The 19265-nt window shown below is 39.7% G+C and overlaps 1 protein-coding gene across 4 annotated transcripts in view; it reads right to left on the reverse strand.

Moving 5' to 3' along the window:
- LOC124551326 (CLK4-associating serine/arginine rich protein) overlaps positions 1–19265 on the reverse strand; it is a 169486-nt gene that overhangs the window by 107335 nt on the left and 42886 nt on the right. For all 4 annotated transcript variants that reach the window (XM_047126339.1, XM_047126340.1, XM_047126338.1 and 1 more), the window contains exons 6-7: positions 10138–10313; positions 4571–4644 (exon numbers count right to left, since the gene is read on the reverse strand). In XM_047126339.1, coding sequence (XP_046982295.1) covers positions 4571–4644; positions 10138–10313 — 250 coding nt within the window. The remainder of the gene's footprint in view (positions 1–4570; positions 4645–10137; positions 10314–19265) is intronic.

A 19265-nucleotide genomic window follows, 5' to 3' on the forward strand; every position in this document is an offset into this window, starting at 1 on the left:
ATGTTCATGAATATTGTTCACTGCTGAGCTCGTGATTTCGGTATACGGACTGTGCAAAGAATATTCGGTGAAGCTATCATATTTGAGACTGTGGTTCAGCTGTTTTCAAGTTGTCATGGGAGTAACAACAACAACAGAAAGAAGTACAAGATCTACAGAATTTCATGAAAAATATTTTTGAGAACAACGCAAGAAATCAATCATGCTGGCTCATCTCAAATTTATTACAAACATGAAACTTACGTCAAACAAAACCATGCAAGGCGAATGTGATCAAAAATGAATGATGGGGACAGTGGACTAAAAGTTCCAGTTGGCAAAGATAGTCAACCTTTAGTGCTCCATGTTGGATCAGCAGTGACTGGGTTCAGTCCCCGAGAGCAAACAGCTTTTTAAGGTACAAAAGGCCAAGAACTTTAAGATTACTATTCTGAAATGGCATAGTATCTTTAAATGGCAGTTTAAAGAACAATTGTTGCTTTATCTCATTTTACATTTGGTTACTGTCATGTATAATGTGAGCATTCACATTGTACAAGTGGACTAAACTACATCCACGAATACCAAACCCAAAGAGACTTCTGTTTGACTGACCTCTAACAGAATACCTCAAAGTTCATCAAAGACAGTATGTCATGTCCACAAGCCTGTGTATTGAGTTTAAGAGATATATGAAACTGCAAAGCAGCATGGACATCATGTTGTTGTATTAAAAAAGAAAATCATCATATGCGATTATTGGCAGAGAGACCCTATCTGGGGTTTTTCGACCCCCAATTGCAAGTCTTTTTTTATCTGACACCATTTTGGCAACTTGTGTATCAATGGTGACGAGATGATGATGATGATGATGATGATGATGACACCACACCTACACCCTGAGAGGATAAAATCTAAATTCATTACAGATAACCAAGCAGAAAAATTCACTTTGGTTTCTGTCGTGTAATACAGGTTAGTTATCATACACCTCTTGCTACTTGAGAGGGTCCCACGAAAAACAAAGTTATCCTTGGAGAGTGAAACTTTGTGCAAACATTTGTAAGGGCATGGAGAAGAGAAATAACAAATAAACCACTTCAAGAAACCCATCTTAATTTCCAAATGAGAGGGTTCAAATCTGGTAATATTGTCAGTGACACACTTTGGAATGATCGTCCAATGGTTCAGTTTGCTTTGGGAGAAGCCGGCAGCCAATTGTGCCTCACACTGTTTGTTGAAGTTACTGTTGCCATGTCTGAGAATCCTGGATGCAATGTCAATCCTCAAGCAATGCTACAACAGCTGAACATTCCACAGTCAACTGTTCTGCAAGTGCTGAGAATAAGTGCGAAATGGTAACCGTACAAACTTCACATTACTCACGCTTGACCCACGTGACTCGCATTAGAATAGACTTTGAACTTGTGTTACTTGCAAGGGTTAAAATTGACGACACGGTGGCCTACGAAGAAAACTTTATGCTCACTGGGGCAGTGAAAACTCACAGTTGTTGCATCATTTGGGGATCGTCACCACCAGCAAATGTTCAAGAAATGCCCCTTCATAGTGAACGTGTCACTGTGTGGTGTGGCTTTACAGCACTGTTTACAGTTGGTCCACTTTTCTTTGAGGAACTCTGATCCCGAGGACCAAAGATACACAGTTGTATGGCACATATTACTGTAATCTGCTTTGCCAACATGTTATCTCTGTTATACAAGAGAGAGGTGCTTTGGACTCAATTGTTCTGATGCACAATGGTGCTGCACCTCACAATGCTCGTGAGGTCACTCAGTTACACCATAACACATTTGGAGAAAACCAAATCATTGGCCAATTGTTCCAAACTGAGTAACCACCAGAATTACAATATCTGAATCCTCCCTTTCGTGTGGAAATTAAAATGCGTTTCTTTCAATGGTTCACTCATTACTTCTCTCTCACGTGTCCATACAAAAGCCTCCAAAACGTTTCACTGTCTTACAATCACTCATTTTTCATGGGGGACCTCATAAGTAGCGAAAGTTTAATTATAGCCACCAGGTGCATTAGGCAAAGTGTGAGCAACACTTTTGATGGTATAATTTCAGACACCATTTTTCTGGTTTGAAACTCCCCCTTCCAAAAACCGCACATAAATATGCAATGACACATATGTTTATCCCACATTTATCTTACGTTTTAACAATCAGGATGCCACCCAAATACTATTGTTTCACACCATTGATACTTAACTAACACATATCCCCTTGAAACCTATGGAGTGTGATATGCCTTCTATGGTGTAACCAATTTCCTTATGGTTATAAATCCATCCTTTCCATCTTCATCCTCATATTTTGAAGGTTATCTACATTATGTGTATTTTCCTTCCAAGATGAATCCCGCTCATTACCACTAAAGCTTAATTTTTTTACTAGTATTCATTTCTGTAAATTAATATTATATTTGCAGAAACATTTCCCAACCTGAATCAGTACAATCTGAGAAAAGACACAGCATTTCTGGCATTATATATTTTTGTCTAATCTGTATAAAATTACTGTTCACCAGCCACAATATCTATTAAGCAAATATCCCAAAATGTATACCGTATTTACTCGAATCTAAGCCGCACTTTTTTTCCGGTTTTTGTAATCCAAAAAACCGCCTGCGGCTTAGAATCGAGTGCAAAGCAAGCGGAAGTTCTGAAAAATGTTGGTAGGTGCCACCACAACTAACTTCTGCCGTCGAATATATGTAGCGCTACACAGGCATGCTTTGTAGGCACAAAGATAAATACCGGCACCAAAACCTCTGTGTCAGCAAATAAATTAAAAAAAAAAGGCGGAAGACGAGGTTTTTTCCTCCGCCCTGAGTTAAGACCACTGCATTTTCATACATTATCCAACGAAGTAAATACAAATTCCGCATTGTTCATCTTCGAATGTAGCAGAATTTCAATGTACTACGAAAATCCGACTGGCAAAATTGTTTGAGATGTTTGTCAATATGGCCAACTCTACGTTCTGAATTTTTTCCTACCTGTGAGAAGAGATGGTTGCTAATAGGAACCTGATGAAATGTGAATCACAAGCAGTATTCTCTTCACCATAAGAATAATACAAATATAAACATTTTGCCATGTGTTCTTTCGTGTTTGCTGCTATCTCATTTAAATCCTGTCTGCCTAATAAACTACGAAACTAGAGTGAGACAACAGCAAACGCGGAAGAATATACGTATCGTGTCATGTTTATATTCGTATTATTCTCATGCCTAATAGTGACACAGTCAGAAATGAAGCAAGGCAACTGACTAAATTTTTAAATCTAAGATGACACTAATTTCTGCGCAGAATTTGATGTACTAAAGAAGCGGCCACAAAGATTTTCAAATGGAGAAAAATTTTCACCTAACTCTCGTTCAGAACATGTTCTATCATACGCAGTCTATTATTTGTTCTTGTTGATCATTATCAAAGAAAGCAGCACTGTAAGTAACAACAAATAGCAGTCTCTTGCCATTGTTTCTCTAATGAGACGATTCCTCTCTTTTTCTTTTTTTATTGTAAGCGGCGGTAGCGCGCACAAAAGCAAGCCATGACACGAGCGGCGACAGGCCGTAAACACGCACTATCAGAATGCGACAAACAATGCATGAAACAGTACAGTAATGCATTTTCAGCTTAGAGTGACGTAAACACCTATAACAAAGAAAACGGCACTTATCAGATCAAAGCAAAATAAGCAATAGATTCAAACCAGACGAAGCACGTGAAAAAGGAAGGGTACCCGTATAAATACGGACGGAGCACCTGACACATAGCAATGGCTACCTGGTAAAGCTTAACTGCTAAGCTTAAGATTCGAACCAAACTACTGTAGCTGTATCACCATTCATTCGACCTAAATTGTGTCTCATATTACAATGGACCAACTTTGTTTCGATTTGGAGGTGCGGCCTAAAACTTTTCTCTCCATTTGAATTTCGAGTCTCAAATTTCAGGTGCGGCTTAGATTAGGGAATTTTTTTTTTTCTTGATTTCGAGTCTCATTTTTCAGGTGCGGCTTAGATTCGAGTAAATACGGTAGTCCTGCTTCATAAACTCTGGAAGGCACATAGGAAAGTGAACAAATCTTACATCCAAAGTAGTCTGTCTCTACAGTCTGCATAAATAATTTCACTGAACAGCCAGTGAGACAAAAGACTATGTAAGATCAAATGTAGCAATTGGCTATAGCGTGAAACTTCTTACAGAAGTCCACATCAGCAAAGGAAGAGACAATGTAACGGTCTGAGTGTATATTTGGATATTACATGTCGACAGTTTTAATGCATAGATTTCTGAATCTCACTAGCAGCATTTTAAGAGTTAACTGTACAGGTGAACTTATGTTTCACCTACCAGTAGTATTACTTATGTCCTCCATCTCGGGCTTTGTACACCCAATAATGTAACCTTAGTAAAGCGAAGAGTTGTCTGTGTACCAAAATTTACAATATACACAAATCTGTTTGGATGAATATGCAAAATGTATTGATTACACTTGACTGCTTCTATGTTTTCTCCTGTGCCTTTGCCACAGCTAATATTTCAAGTTGTTACCTTGGGGGGCTGATTTTCCTGCCCTGTAGACGTCTTTCTCTGAATGCCCTCCTTTCACGCCGAGATTTTCTTCCCTGTAACAGAGTGAAGTCTTCTAACAACCAAAACACACATGAAAATAAATCTTGTCCGTAGGCGAAAAATTATTGCTATGCCAAATCAAATAACACATTCAGGCTTATGTTCAACCTGCAAAGAGTTTGGTCTTTTCCTAAGGGGAAGGAGGCAGAGGGAGGGGGGGAAGAACACAATGATTGAATGGGAAAGACAGCAAAAGACTTTCACTATATAAATGAACAAATTAGAGGACAGTGCAAGACCAAGCAAAAAATAAATTAAAAACACTGCATTTCTTTGCAAATCAACAATAATAACTAGAACATTATTGGAATTTATTAAAACATTTGTTCCACAACAACATTGTGTGTTGACTGTGTAGCGTCTTAACTGCCTTCTACTTCCATATAATGCAAATTAATCAAAATTAGGTAAGAGCAACTCCTTGCCTCTACAACAGACACAGATGCAAGATATGTCCCATAATCATCCCATCACCTGTTCAGTCACAGGCATCTCCCATCACAGACACTGGACTCGCATTCGGGAGGACGACGGTTCAATCCCGCGTCCGGCCATCCTGATTTGGGTTTTCCGTGATTTCCCTAAATCACTCCAGGCAAATGCCGGGATGGTTCCTCTGAAAGGGCACGGCCGCCTTCCTTCCCCATCTTTCCCTAATCTGATGAGACCGATGACCACGCTGTCTGGTCTCCTTCCCCAAACACCCAACCAACCAATCTCCCATCACATAAAACCGATAGAGATACCCAAGGTACCCTCCACCACACACCGTCAGGTGGCTTGCGGAGTATGGATGTAGCCGTCACGTGATTTACAACCTATGCTGCAACTACTTTCTAGCTTTATACACAAGCACGACAACCGAGAATCTTTCTGTCCACACAAATAGCCACTGACAAACTGCGGCCATGAGACAGCTGGACAACCCACCTGCTGAACATGCCACCAAGCGCAGTATGCCTCACTTCAATCACTGCTCCATAGCCTGTCATCTGGATCCTTCCTACCATAATCAGTTTTTCTGAAACGTGCAGGAGGGAACTCTTCCTGCAATATATCCTATGTTCCCATAACCCCTCCCCCTTATCTATCTGCCCCCTTTCCTGCTGCCACTCCAGCACTACATAGCCTCTTATTCCACCTCTCCCCTACCTCTCTCCTTCCCGACCCCTCCCAACTACAAGTAGCTGTCCTATCTTGTCCTCACCAAGTCCCTACATGCTTTCACAAGCAGCGCTACACATTCCCCCACCACGACCCTCCATATAACGATTACCAATAAAACCATAAACCAAGGCACAGTGATAATTTTATATGGCCCTGTCTGATTTCCTATATGTACTATGATAATTACCCCTCATTACAACAATGAGGTAAATTTAGCAACACACTGTTATAACGAAGACAAAATTTCAAGGAGTTTACTATTTCGTACTTCCAAGCAGCTCACTATAGCGGTAGGTATTGTTCATTTAGCTACTAGACTTTAGGCAGTTTATTTCCAGAAGCTTCGCTACATACAACAGTAGCGCATTTATTCTAGCGGTAAAGAGAATAGCGTACAGCCACGGGTGAGCTGTGCTGAGCAGCAAACGTCAAAGAGCTCCTTTGAACGAGTGTTTAACTTGTCCGTTAATTATTGAGCTTCAGTAGCAGACACAAGCGTTTTGTTGGGCTCGTACACAGCTTCTCTCCGTGATTTTTGCAATCTGTGAATGTTTTTAGTTAATGTAAATGCTTTGGACCTTGCTAGGATTTGGGCAATGGCTGGAACTCGGAAACAAATAAGGTTGGAGACAAAAATGGAGGTTTTCAAAGACACTGATAACGGACTGAAAGAAGTTGGATGTGGCGAGGAAGTATGGATTTGCACAATGAATGTTAGCTACATTCCTTAAAAAACGAAAAGAAATTGAAAAAAGTTTTCTACGTGGCAAATTTAATCCATCAAGAAAAAGAACAAAGATGGCTGCTGCTGACGATGTGGACAGTGGTTACACAGGAGCGATTTAATGAGATGTGTGCGCAGAATGTACCAATTAATGGTCTGTCAATACTGTTAGAAAAATACCGTCCTGAAAATTTGTACAACGCAGATGAGACGGGATTGTTTTATTCTAGCCAGAGAAGATGATGAGGAGAATGTGATTGTGAAATGCTGGCAAAATGCAAGAACTTCCGAAAGCGAAGATGTTGGTGAGACTGTTGTGGTGGATGAAATAACGCAGGATGATATTCAAAGCAATCTGGAGATTTATTCAGCAGTTATTGGTAAAACCATAGATGCTTCAGTAGTTGAATACTTGCCAGTGGATGATGAGGTGTTGGTGTTTGAAACATATACCGACGAATCTCTCACCGAGGAGTTTAAGGGTAATTCGTCTACTGAGATTCTGACAATGACAATGATGTGATAAAGTGTGAATCCCTCACCTCTGCTGGAGCTAATAGGTCATTTGGAAACCATCCAGCAGCAAGAAGCATCTTCAATCCCTAGTATTTTAGTGCAGCAGTTGATTGCATTAGAGGTGAGATAGACAATATTCACAAGAGAATTTTTAAGAAAAAAGAAACAAAGGAAAAATAAGTGAATTTTTCTGTACACAAAAGTAAGATATACTAAAGGTACAGTATTAATAAATGAAGGAACAAAATGAGTTTCATTATTTGTGTTTTAATGTTATTTTTCATCACATAAGTGCTACAGTAACTTACTTCTCAGCCACAAAAGCATGGCTCCTTGCTCCGAGTTGCGATAACAAAACCTCATTATAACAATAACCCTTGTACAACAATTTAATTTTCATGTTCTCGTGAAATTTGTTTTCCATTGTTTGACTGTTATGAAACATCATTACCACACCAAATCTCAATACTTGTAGCAGTAACCTCTCTAAGACTCTTTTCTCCTGTAACTACCTAATAAATCTCCACAATATTAGCACAGCTCTCATTTCTAAAAATGTTAGAAGCCACCCTCTGAATGTTCTGGATCGTTGTCAACTTCATTCAGCAATTCTTGAACTATGTCTATGCAATTGTCAAAATCCAATAATTTCGGAACAAACTTTGCTGCTACACATTTCATGCCCAAAACATTCTAAAAAATTGCTTGGCACACGCCAATGGATATGCTGACATCATCAGCCACCTCTCTGTGAGTCTGCAACTTTTCAGAACCATTTCCTTTGCTTCTTCCACAATGTCTTCAGTAATTTATTTGCTAAGGCATGAAGGGTGGTCGTAATCTTAAACACCATCTTGACCCTCTTTGAAACATTTATACCACTTGTAAACTCTTGTCTTACTGACAGTAGATTCGCCAAGAGGCACAGTCAACATTTCAAACATGATCCTGTACTTTACTCCATTTTTAAAGTAAAATTTAATGTAAATTCTTTAAACCATCTTTTTAGAAAATAAAAATTCGCCAAGCACTCAAAAACACATATAACCTTCTAGACTCGACAATAAACTAACTTTTCAAAGCATATGATAATGCAAACATATACTCCACTCTCAGTCACTTGCACAGTGTTAATCACAACATTCACGTATCTATGCGAAGAAACTTAAAGTTGAAAAATCAAATAAGTCTAATTGTGAAGATGACAGATCAACATTTACTGTACAAATGGTGAGAAGACATAATTTACCCACACAGAAGGCCACCTACAAAACTCTCGTTGGACCAATACTCAAGTAAAGTTAGTCAGTCCAGCACACCTACCAAGCTGAAATATCTTTACAAACAGAAGATGATTCAATGGTGAGTTGCAATCTTTGTCACAATTTGTGCAGTCAGCATGTGATCATCATAGAAATGCTCAAAAAACTTCAATGAGACATACTAGAAGGAAGACACTGTCCAATGTGGACAGCCATACTCTCAAAATTCCAAGAGGATGTTTCAATTGGGGCAAGAAACCCATTACTTCTTCCAACTTGCATCTCATAAATTCAAGCCCATTGTCCAAGAATGGAACAAGGAAAAAAGGTATCCACCACACACAGTGTTCAACAACAGGACAATTACTTATGTGAAGATACAAATGTACAAGTCACACTAAATTTGGTCAATATAGTGAGGATAAACATAGTGTGTGTCTATATTCTGTGAGATGTTATAGGTGTAAAATCATTAGATCTAAGTATCATGAAACATCCTAAGAACAGTAGCCCATTATGTGTAACAATCTGGTGTATGTTTGAAAAATAGTATTTTTTACATAAAATGGGACAGCAGGAAAGAATTTGAATGACATGGTAGGAGGTATGTTTTTAAACAGGGTTTTACATACTTCATCTGCTTCAGTAACATGACGTAAATAATAAAGTACTAAGAATAATAATTTTACTGTGGAAGTATCACCTGCCAAAATGAAATCAGTTTCAATGCTTAATTTTAACATAAATTCTAATTTGCTTCACAATTGTTTAATCAATTACTTTTCTAAATTATGTTACTATTACTAAAAACACTGCTGAAAACTCAAAGCAAAGTAATGCAATGTTAATTTAAAGTCATACCACAACACTCTCACATTGGAGGGACTGTTACCACACACATGTCCTTTTTAATAAAATTTGCTGGCTACGATTATATCAATTCTATAGCGAGAGTATTTCTAACATTAAAAGATGTGTGCTTCAGTCATTTGCTGGGGAAAGAAGTGAGCTTTTGCACATCTATTAGTGGCTTTAAACTAAAAAGCTGAACATAATTCCACCGAACATAGTGGCATGTAATCATATAAAAAAAGAAAAATCAAGCAGCCAAATAGTATCCTCCTTATCATTAATATTACACAACCAATTAATACTTACACTGAAGAATGTTCTGCATACTGTGTTCTACATATTCTTTGAACGACAATGTTTTCGAGTGTCTGGAATCACATACATCTTCTTCTGAGACAAAGTTCTTGAGCTTAAATTCTGGCCAAATTTATTAACAAGGATCTTTTAAAATCCTTCCGGAAAAGAACAATCAGTGCCACTGACACTTAATATTAATTAACAGCAGTTTGTATAAAGGAGTAGTCGCTAGTTCATTACTTCGTACATGTCTATTTTCCAAGAGTATGAAATATATGACACCAAAGAGTTGCTGTTTACCTTCCATCAACACTTGCAAATAAATCCTACATTACAAAACACACGTCTCTCCTGGTACCAACGCCAACCAAACTGCAGGATTCCATTTCCTTCTCGTCTCACACTACAGGCCAAGTTTCTGAAATAATGCTGAAATGGCAACTGATTCAGGACAGAGTTCCTACAGTGGTCCACAAAATAAGGGAGAAAATCCTTAGGGACAGAAGAGCACGACAGTGCTTCGGCCATGCAGATATACTTATGCTCTGATTCACCCGCAGCACAGCAAGAGTGCATTTGCAATCTCGATGGCGCAGCGGCACACCAGTACACCCGACAGAGGCAGCGTATAGCTCAACGGGAGCAACACGACCGAAGCCGTCGCTTACCGAGTACATGGCCTTTTCCTCCTCTTGCTCACGTGCCAGTCTCAGAGACTCCTTTTCTTCAATGTCCTGGTTGAGAAAAGAGAAGAAATCGTTCCCATTCATACCGTATGCGGCACCGCACACGTTGAGCTCGTGTGCCTGCTGCGGGCCAATTTGACTGACGTCCACACACAGATCTGGAATAAATGCCCCCTGCTCCTTTAGTAAAAATAATAGTTTGAACATATTTTTGAATTGAAAGCATTGTACACAGAAATATATGAAGTCAGATTTAGTCAGCTATACATACAGCATATTACTGATAGAAAATATTACAAACATTTTGATACATGACCAAAACAAGTATTCAGATACAAATGACAGAAGTAGTAGCAGTCAATAGGTATGTGAACAAGATTTAAAGAGTTTGTAAAATTCTCAGGTGTCTCCCAAAATTGTGTCATAAGTTTGGAGGAGCAGCAGTCATCAGGAACCACCTGAAGACAACATAGAGTCTCTTTGCCTGAATATCACGAAGAACTTACGATGTGACCTGGACCGAAACTGGAGAATTCTACAAGTAAGAAATATCCCAGGAAAACATCAGAGCACATTGAAAGTGTTCCTCACCTTCAGGGCAATGTCCTTCTTCATAGCTATAGTTCAACTAAAATAGCTTTGTGACTGACATTTCAGAGTGTCAAGTAGTTGGGAACGGGTGTCAGCCACTCACAGCAGTTCCTTCGGATCCACTTGCTCATATGCTGCCTGCTCTGTGGTCATAAAGAGCAGAGCCTTCCCAGGCACCAATAAGAGGTAGTGCCTCGCCAGGCAGTGCAAGCTGCAGAGGAGGAAGGGGAAGTATTGTGTGTATCGTCATCTTTACAGCTGCTGGATCCTTAACCACTGCCCCCCACTACTATTTTTTTTTATTTTTGTGTGCTCACCACTATCAATCACATTAGCATGGGCCACGTAGTGTATGAGCTGGCAAAAGTTATTTTTATCACAAAGTTATTTTTATTGAATTATAACTTACTAAATACAGTGTGGTGTGTGTGTGTGTGTGTGTGTGTGTGTAATTTTTTGTTAGCTCTTGAGGACTCTACTCCCACTATTATCTGTATTCTACTCACATCTTTATATTATCATATTGTGTACAAACGGATGTGATATAAACCAGACACACAAAATACTGCACACTTTCCAAAAATTTTGATGTGACTTGCAAAACAACATTATGAGCTGAAGTTACAATTTTGTTAGAACATTCCCTCCTTTTGGAACAGGTGTAATAAAATAAACAAAACAGACGATTTGAGGAAATTGATGCGGGTGAGGTGAGGTGATAAGATCTGTCAGATTAAGTAGAAGCAAAGGCAGACACAAAGGCAGTGGTGACAGTCGCAGAATTTTTACTTGTGCTAATAGGGTGGACGAGGGAAGTTGAATAGATCTATATACATACTTAAAATGTAAATTAGAGTGCACAGTGGAGGGTACCCTGTACAGGGTGACACAGAATAATGAGAATGTTTGAAACAAGTAGTGGCAGCCATGGACAGGTGGCAGCACTGCGGGTTTGTGACAGTTAGCAAGTAAACAGTCTGCCATTTCAATAATCACGGATCAGTGGAACGGACAACAGCGTGCATTACCCATAAAAATGTTTTATAAAAACAATAATAGTTTGGTAGTGGTGCAGAGGTAGTTTTGGCGTTTTTATGATGTAGGACGTCACAATGCCATTCCATCGAAATGCAATAAAATCTTGGATTAATAACTTTGAAGAGACTGGATCTGCCCCCAAGAAGAAACCAACAGGACAACCAGAAAGTGTGCGTTCTGCAGTGAACATTGATGATGTACACGAATTTGTCTTACGGAGCCCACGGCATTCAATTTGTAAGCAAGCAGCAGTGGTTGGAATGTCCTGGGACAGTGTTTGCAGAATTCTTCATCTTGATTTAAAATTTTATCCATACAAACTACAGGTGGCAATCAATGGCATATGTGCAAGAATTGTTTGGTAATCGTGTCGTCTCAGGATTTGGCAACAATCCCTGGCCCCCTAGATGGCCAGATTTATCCGTTTGTGATTTTTTTTTCTTGTGGAGCTACCTCAAGAGCAAAGTCTAAGTGACTTGACCAATAACCCTGGAAGAGTTAAAACAGAGAATTCGGGACGCAATTCACAGTCTCCCAGCTAAGATGTTGCAGTGGTCAATGAGGAATCTCAACAGCAAATTTCACGATATATTTGTATAGGACACCACCATCTAAGGGACCTAATTTTTAAAAAATGATAAATGCCATCAATGTTTCGTAAATGGAAAAGTTATAAGGTTTCGATTACTATGAATGCAATTTCTTTCCTTCATCACTTCTACTTGGATTGTGGAAATGTTCCTGTTTTTCTGTGTCACCATGTATTACTGCTAGTCATTCCCTTTCCTTGTCCAGTAGGAAATGGAGTGAGGGAGAAACAACAGAGCAAATGCTTCCATACAAGCGCTGATTTCTATTATCTTGTCTTCGCAGTCCTTAGGAGAGATATACATTCATGGCAGTAGCATCAAACTGCAATCTGTCACAAACATCAGTGCTCTAAACTATCTCCATTGTGTTTTGTGAACAGAACATCTAGTCCACACAGGGAATCTGATTAGAGTTCCCACACGGAGCATTTCCGTAAATCTCACTTGTTGCTTGTTGACTGAACCTACTAGTAACATATCTAGCAGGATGCGTCTGAATTGGTCGATGTCTTCTTTCAATCTGAACTTGTGGAGATCCCAAACACTAGCAAAGTACTTAAGAATGGGTTGCAAAAGTGTTCGTTATGTGGTCTCCTTTATGGATGAGTAACACTTTCCTAGAATTCTCCCAATAAACCACAGTCACCCTTATGTGTTCATTCCATTTTATATAGCTACACGATGTTAAGGAAGCAAATACAAAAGGGTAGGAGTTTATTAATCGTCAGCAGTTCAAACATATGGCGAATGATGGTATCCATGGGGAAAAGGCAGCAAGAGACACAAAAGGACACCAGGTGCATGCCTGGAGGCCTCATCAAACATGCTGAAGAGGCTATTCCAGCAGCCATTGAGGGAACAAGACACAATCAACTGCAGATTGTGGCACACGTTGGGAGCAAATAATGCCTGTCGTCTGGGGACTCCAAGATCATACTTGGGTCATTCCAATGACAGGTACAGAAGGTTGAGAAGACCAGCCTTGTGTACAGAGTTTCAACAAAGCTCACAATTTGCAGCATTTTCCCCAGAACTTTTTTCCCTTTGGTTCTGAGGCATGCACACAAGTTTTTTACTTTTTTTTTTTTTTCTTTTTTTCTATCTATCCAGTCCAGATATCGATAGTTGTAGGAAACCCAGAAGTATCAGTGTAAGATTGCAAGAAATGCCTCCCACAGGTGGAGGTATTACAATACTAATGGTAAACTGGTGAAGCATTCACAACAAAATGGCAGAATTTGAAGTGCTCCTGAAAAGCAGTGAAGCTCGCATAATACTAGATACAGAAAGCTAGTTGATACATGACACTGACAGCAGTGAGATTTTTGGGCAAAATTTGACTGCATATCAAAAGGATAGGCAAATGGGAAATGGAATTGGTGTATTTGTCGCAGTAGACAAAAAACTCAAATTCACCGAGATAGAAATTGATGCTGCATGTGAGAGTGTTTGGGCAAAACTCAGTATCTGGGACGTGCATAAAACCGATAATTTGATCCTTGTATCACCCAACAGACTCACCTCCTGATGCAACCGAAAACTTTAGACAAAACATCAGTTCATTTGCTCATAAATTCTCCAATTATACTGTAATCATCGGTGAAGACTTTAATCACTCAACAATTAATTGAGAAAATTACAGTTCTGTTAGTGGTGGTCGTGATAAGACAACCTGTGAAACCTTAGTAAATGTCTTCTCTGAAAACTATCTAAAAAAGACAGTTAGGAAATCCACTTATGATGGAAATTTATTGGATCTACTGGCAATAGCTAGACCTGATGTCTTTGAGTGTGTCCACATCGAAACTGGTCCCAGTAACACAGTTGTGGCAACAATGATTACCAAAGTACAAAGGACAACTAAAACAAACAGAAAGATATGTATGTTCAGAAAACTTGATTAAAACATCAGTAGTGACATATCTCAATGAGGAACTTGAACCTTTCAGCACATGCCAGGAGCACATAGAGGAACTCTGGCTCAAGTTTAAAAGAATGGTTGACCATGCCCTGGATAGATACCTACCCAGAACAACAACTCCTGACAGGCGAGATACTCCATGGTATACAGGCACTGTAAAGAAACTTCAAAGGAAACAGACTGCTGTGTAATAAGTGTAAAAGAAAGTATAGGCCTATATGTAGAAATTTTGAATGTAACACATTCGGCTATCATAAAAGCAATCCATGAAGCCTTCAACTACCATAGAAGAACATTGTCAAATATCTTATAGAAAACCCAAAGTAATTCTGGTCATATGTTAACGCTGCTAGTGGCACCCAAGTTAGTGGCTCGTCCCTACCGAATGAGAAAGAAATTGAAATCGAGGGTAGCAGAGATAAACTGAATAACTTAACTCCATTTTCAAATGACTCTTTACGTAGGAAAACACAGGGGAATTGCCCCAATTTAATCCTCGTACCACCGTTAAGATCAATGAAAGAATTATTAGTGTCAGTGGTGTTGAGGAACAAGCGAAACCATTAAAACTGAACGAAGCTCCAGGGCCTGATGGAACCAGTATCAGATTCTACACTGAATTTGCGGCCAACTTAGCCCCTCTTCTAACTACAAGGTATTACAGATTCCTTGAACAAAAAACGGTGCCCAGTTCTTGGTAAGAAGCATAGGTCAGACACATCTACAAGAAGGGTTGTAGAAATACTCCACAAAACTATCGTCTAATATCCTTGACATTGATTTGTTGTAGAATCTTGGAACATATTCTGAGCTCAAACACAATGAGATATCTCGAACATAATGACCTCAATGCCAACCAGCACAGATTTCAAAAATGTTTATCATGTGAAACCCAACTCTCATTTTGCTCACATGACATAGTGAAAGCTTTGGATCGAAGCAACCAGGTAGATGTAGTGTTACTTGATTTTTGAAAAGCTTTTGACGCAGTACTACACCTACTCTTATTTTCAAAAATACGGTCATATGGGTACAGAGTTAAATTGGCGACTGGATTGAGGACTTTTTGGTAGGGGGTAACCAGCAAATTATCTTGAATGGAGGGGCATTATCAGATGTAAAAGTAACTTCAACAAAGTGTGTGCCAGAGAAGTGTGCTGGGACTCTTGTTGCTCATGTTTTAAATTAATGACCTCACAGATAATATTAATAGTAACCTCAGACTTCTTGCAGATGAAGCAGTTATCTGTAATGAAAAACGGTCTGAAAGAAGCTGCATAAGTATTGAGTCAGGTGTAGGTAAAATTTTTTGAAGTGGTGCATAGATTGGCAACTTGCTTTAAATGTTCAGAAACGTAAAATTGTGCACTTCACAAAATGAAAAAAATGTGGTATCTTATGACTATAACATTAACGAGTTACTGGTGGAATCGATCAACTTACACATATACCTGGGTGTAACACTTCGTAGAGATACGAAACGGAAGGATAACATTGGCTCAATTGTCGGTAAAGCAGGCGATAGACTTCGGTTTATTAGTAGAATAATGAGGAAATGCAATATGTCTACAAAGGAGATTGCTTACAACTCACTCGTGCAACCAGTTCTAGAATACTGTTCCGAGTGTCTGGGACCCGTCCCAAAAAGTACTAACAGGGGATACTGAACATGTACAGAGAAAGACAGCACGAATGGTCACAGGTTTCTTTGATTCATGAGATACTGTTACAGAGATATTGAAGGAACTGAACTGGAAGACTATTGAACACAGAAATAAACTATCCCAAGAAAGTGTAATAATAAAGTTTCAAGAACCAACTTTAAATGATGACTCTTGGAATATACTACAACCCCCTAGGTATCGCTCACATAGAAATCATGAGGATAAGATTAGAATAATTACTGCGCGTGCGCACACACACACACACACACACACACACACACACACACACACACACACAGGTATTCGTATATTCATTCTTCCTGCACTTCATATGTGAATGGAACAGAAAGAAATCCTAATAACTGGTATAATCACATGGTGATTGCAGTTGAAGTTTTGACACTTAACAGGGGCCCTACAAAAAATTAGTGATCACAGGACAATGAAACTTTGTGGAAACATTTGTAAGGACATGTGGAAGAAAAATAACAAATAAACTATTGAAAGAAATACATTTTAATTTCTGCATGAGAGTGTTACATGGAACAGAAAGAAACCCTAATAACTGGTATAATTGGGTGTACCTTCTGTCACGCACCTTACAGTGGTTTGCAGAGTGCAGATGTAGATGCAGACACGACTGTGTCAAGCAGCACGCCACTAATATAGGATTGTTTTCCCCACTCCTTGGTTTTAATTTACACTTTTCTACATTTAGAGCAAGTTGCCATTCATCACACCAATTATAAATTCTCTCCAAGTTACCCTGGATCCTCAACAGTCATTCGACAATGACACTTTTCTGTACACAACAGCATCATCAGTAAATAGTCAAAGATTGCTTCTCACACTGTCTATCAGATTGACGTCTACAGAGAATGGGAGTGGTTTTATCACACGTCCCCGGGGCGCTCCTGACAGTACACTCGTCTCCGACGAACTTTCTTTTTTTTTGTCCCCACAAAAGGTCTTTGAGCCAGTCACATATCTAAGAACCTACTCCATAAGCTCGGATTGTTGCTAAGAGTCTTCAGTATGACACTGTGTCAAAAACTTACCCGGAAATCTAGGAATAACCTGCACTGGCTAAATTATGCAAAACAAAGCAGGACATACATGGTGCTTGCAGTTGAAGTTTTGACACTTAATAGCGGCCCTACAAAAAATGAGTGATCACAGGACAATGAAACTTTGTGGAAACATTTGTAAGGACATGTGGAAGAAAAATAACAAATAAACTACTGAAAGAAATACATTTTAATTTCTGCGTGAGAGGGTAACATTTGTTAACTGTGTGGTATGTTTATGTTTCAGGTTACAAATGTTGGTCAATGTGATAATCATCTGCATCCAAGACAGGCTGGAACCGCACTAGAGATTTCATTTCACAATGGTACACAGCACTTTTCAAATGGCGAACACGGAAAGTTCGACTGTTGTGACACAACACAAACATTGTACGTCACATCCAGCATTCTCAGCCATGACAACAGGAACTTCAACAATTTGAGGCACAATTGGCCATCTGCCTCTTCCAGTAGTAGTTCTCAAATCACCAGTTAATTAGAATTTCCAAATTACGTTCTTGTCTCAACCCTAAGTGACGACACCAGCACCTGTGCCTAACAGCTAGTGATGACATTAACGGTACTAATGACACAATCCGGGACTGCATAGTCTTAACACCACTCCTATTAAGTCACATACCTGTACAGTAGATATTTTTCCATCTACACTGGCTCAAGCAGCAAAAGTTTAATTGTAACTACCCTGTAGCACGAGAAAAACAAACGACCATTATAGACAACAGTCACTAGATCAGTAAAACTACAGGCTACTAATAGAAACAAAAGAAATAATAACAACAGTGTAAAACAAAGTGAGTAAATGCTGTAACAAGCAAGCACAACAATCGGCACTCTAATGGATAGGAAAAAGGGATAAAGTAAGCTCAGGGCCAAATGAACATCAGGATACAAGATAACAGATAAGAAAGAGGATAGTGATGAAAAGGAGACAGTGTGTCCGGATAGCACACACTGCAAAGGAACCACACGATCTCCCCTGGGTCCATAGTGGAGTGTGTGTGGTGGGGTTTATGGACACTCAACATCGAGGTCATCAGCGCCCTGACACACATTAAAAGGAACGAATGTGGACAGACCTAAGAAAACTGAAGCACACACGCAAAGAAAGCAGGAAAAGAAAGAAAATGCTATATAAGAAAGTAAAACCGAAGGAAAGGGAAAACATAGCAACAAGAATGCCACTGAAATTGTCACTGGCTGGCTACTTACATAAAATATGGGCGAGCTTGTCACACAGTGAGCAAATTAAAAGCCTCTCCCTAAAATCTTTGTAAAAACATTTGACATGGCACAGAACTTTAAAACTTTAACCACATTCGTCCGAGTGTTGCCTAAAAGAGTTGGCAGGTCCACTGGCAAGTCAGCCGCGGCCCGCTGGTCAGAAAATAAAACGCAATCCAATAAAATGTGGCGCACAGTAACCTGGACGCCGCAAGCACCACACATTGGACGGTCTTCACTCCGGAGCAGGAAGCCATGCGTCATAGGGCTGTGGCCTATTCGAAGCCGAGTGAGGAGAACCTCGTCCCGTCGATGGGGCTGAAAGGAAGTACACCACACACGCGTTGTGGGCTTGACTAGACGGAGCTTATTGTCAGTCACTTCCAGCCACTCACCTCCCACCGACACATGACTCGTGAGCTCAGCAGCGAGGTGAGTGCGTGCAAGGGGATAGCACACTGAGATACGTGTGGATCGAGACACGCCTCCTTGGCTGCGAGATCTGCCCTTTCATTCCCAGCAATGCCGACATGCCCCGGAACCCAGCAGAAAGCTACAACCTTCCCCAGTCGCTGTAGTCGGAGGAGGGCATCCTGGATGGTCTGGACTATTTTATCTGCCGGATACAAATGGTGCAATGATTGAAGGGCACTGAGTGAATCAGAACAGACAAGAAATTTAGGAGAAGAAGAATGTCTCATCTGCTCCAGCGCCCGCAAGATCGCAGACAATTCTGCATCAAAGACAGTAAAAGTCTGAGGCAGTCGGACCTTGAGGACACGATCCATAGTGGAGCCAACATCACCCACTTGTTAAGTTCAGTAAGGTTATCTCTACACAAACAAATGTCTAGTGTTTGGACGAACTTCTGTCATCGGAAATTTAACTGTCACTGATGTATAAAGGTCACCTCAACACTTCTGCATCCATTACCAATTTCAGGTATACGTGTGCATGATGTTCCTACAAATTTTCTTTTATCGTTAGATCCCACATC

The sequence above is a fragment of the Schistocerca americana genome, chromosome 9, assembly GCF_021461395.2.
Source record: "Schistocerca americana isolate TAMUIC-IGC-003095 chromosome 9, iqSchAmer2.1, whole genome shotgun sequence".
NCBI classification, from domain to species: domain Eukaryota; kingdom Metazoa; phylum Arthropoda; class Insecta; order Orthoptera; family Acrididae; genus Schistocerca; species Schistocerca americana.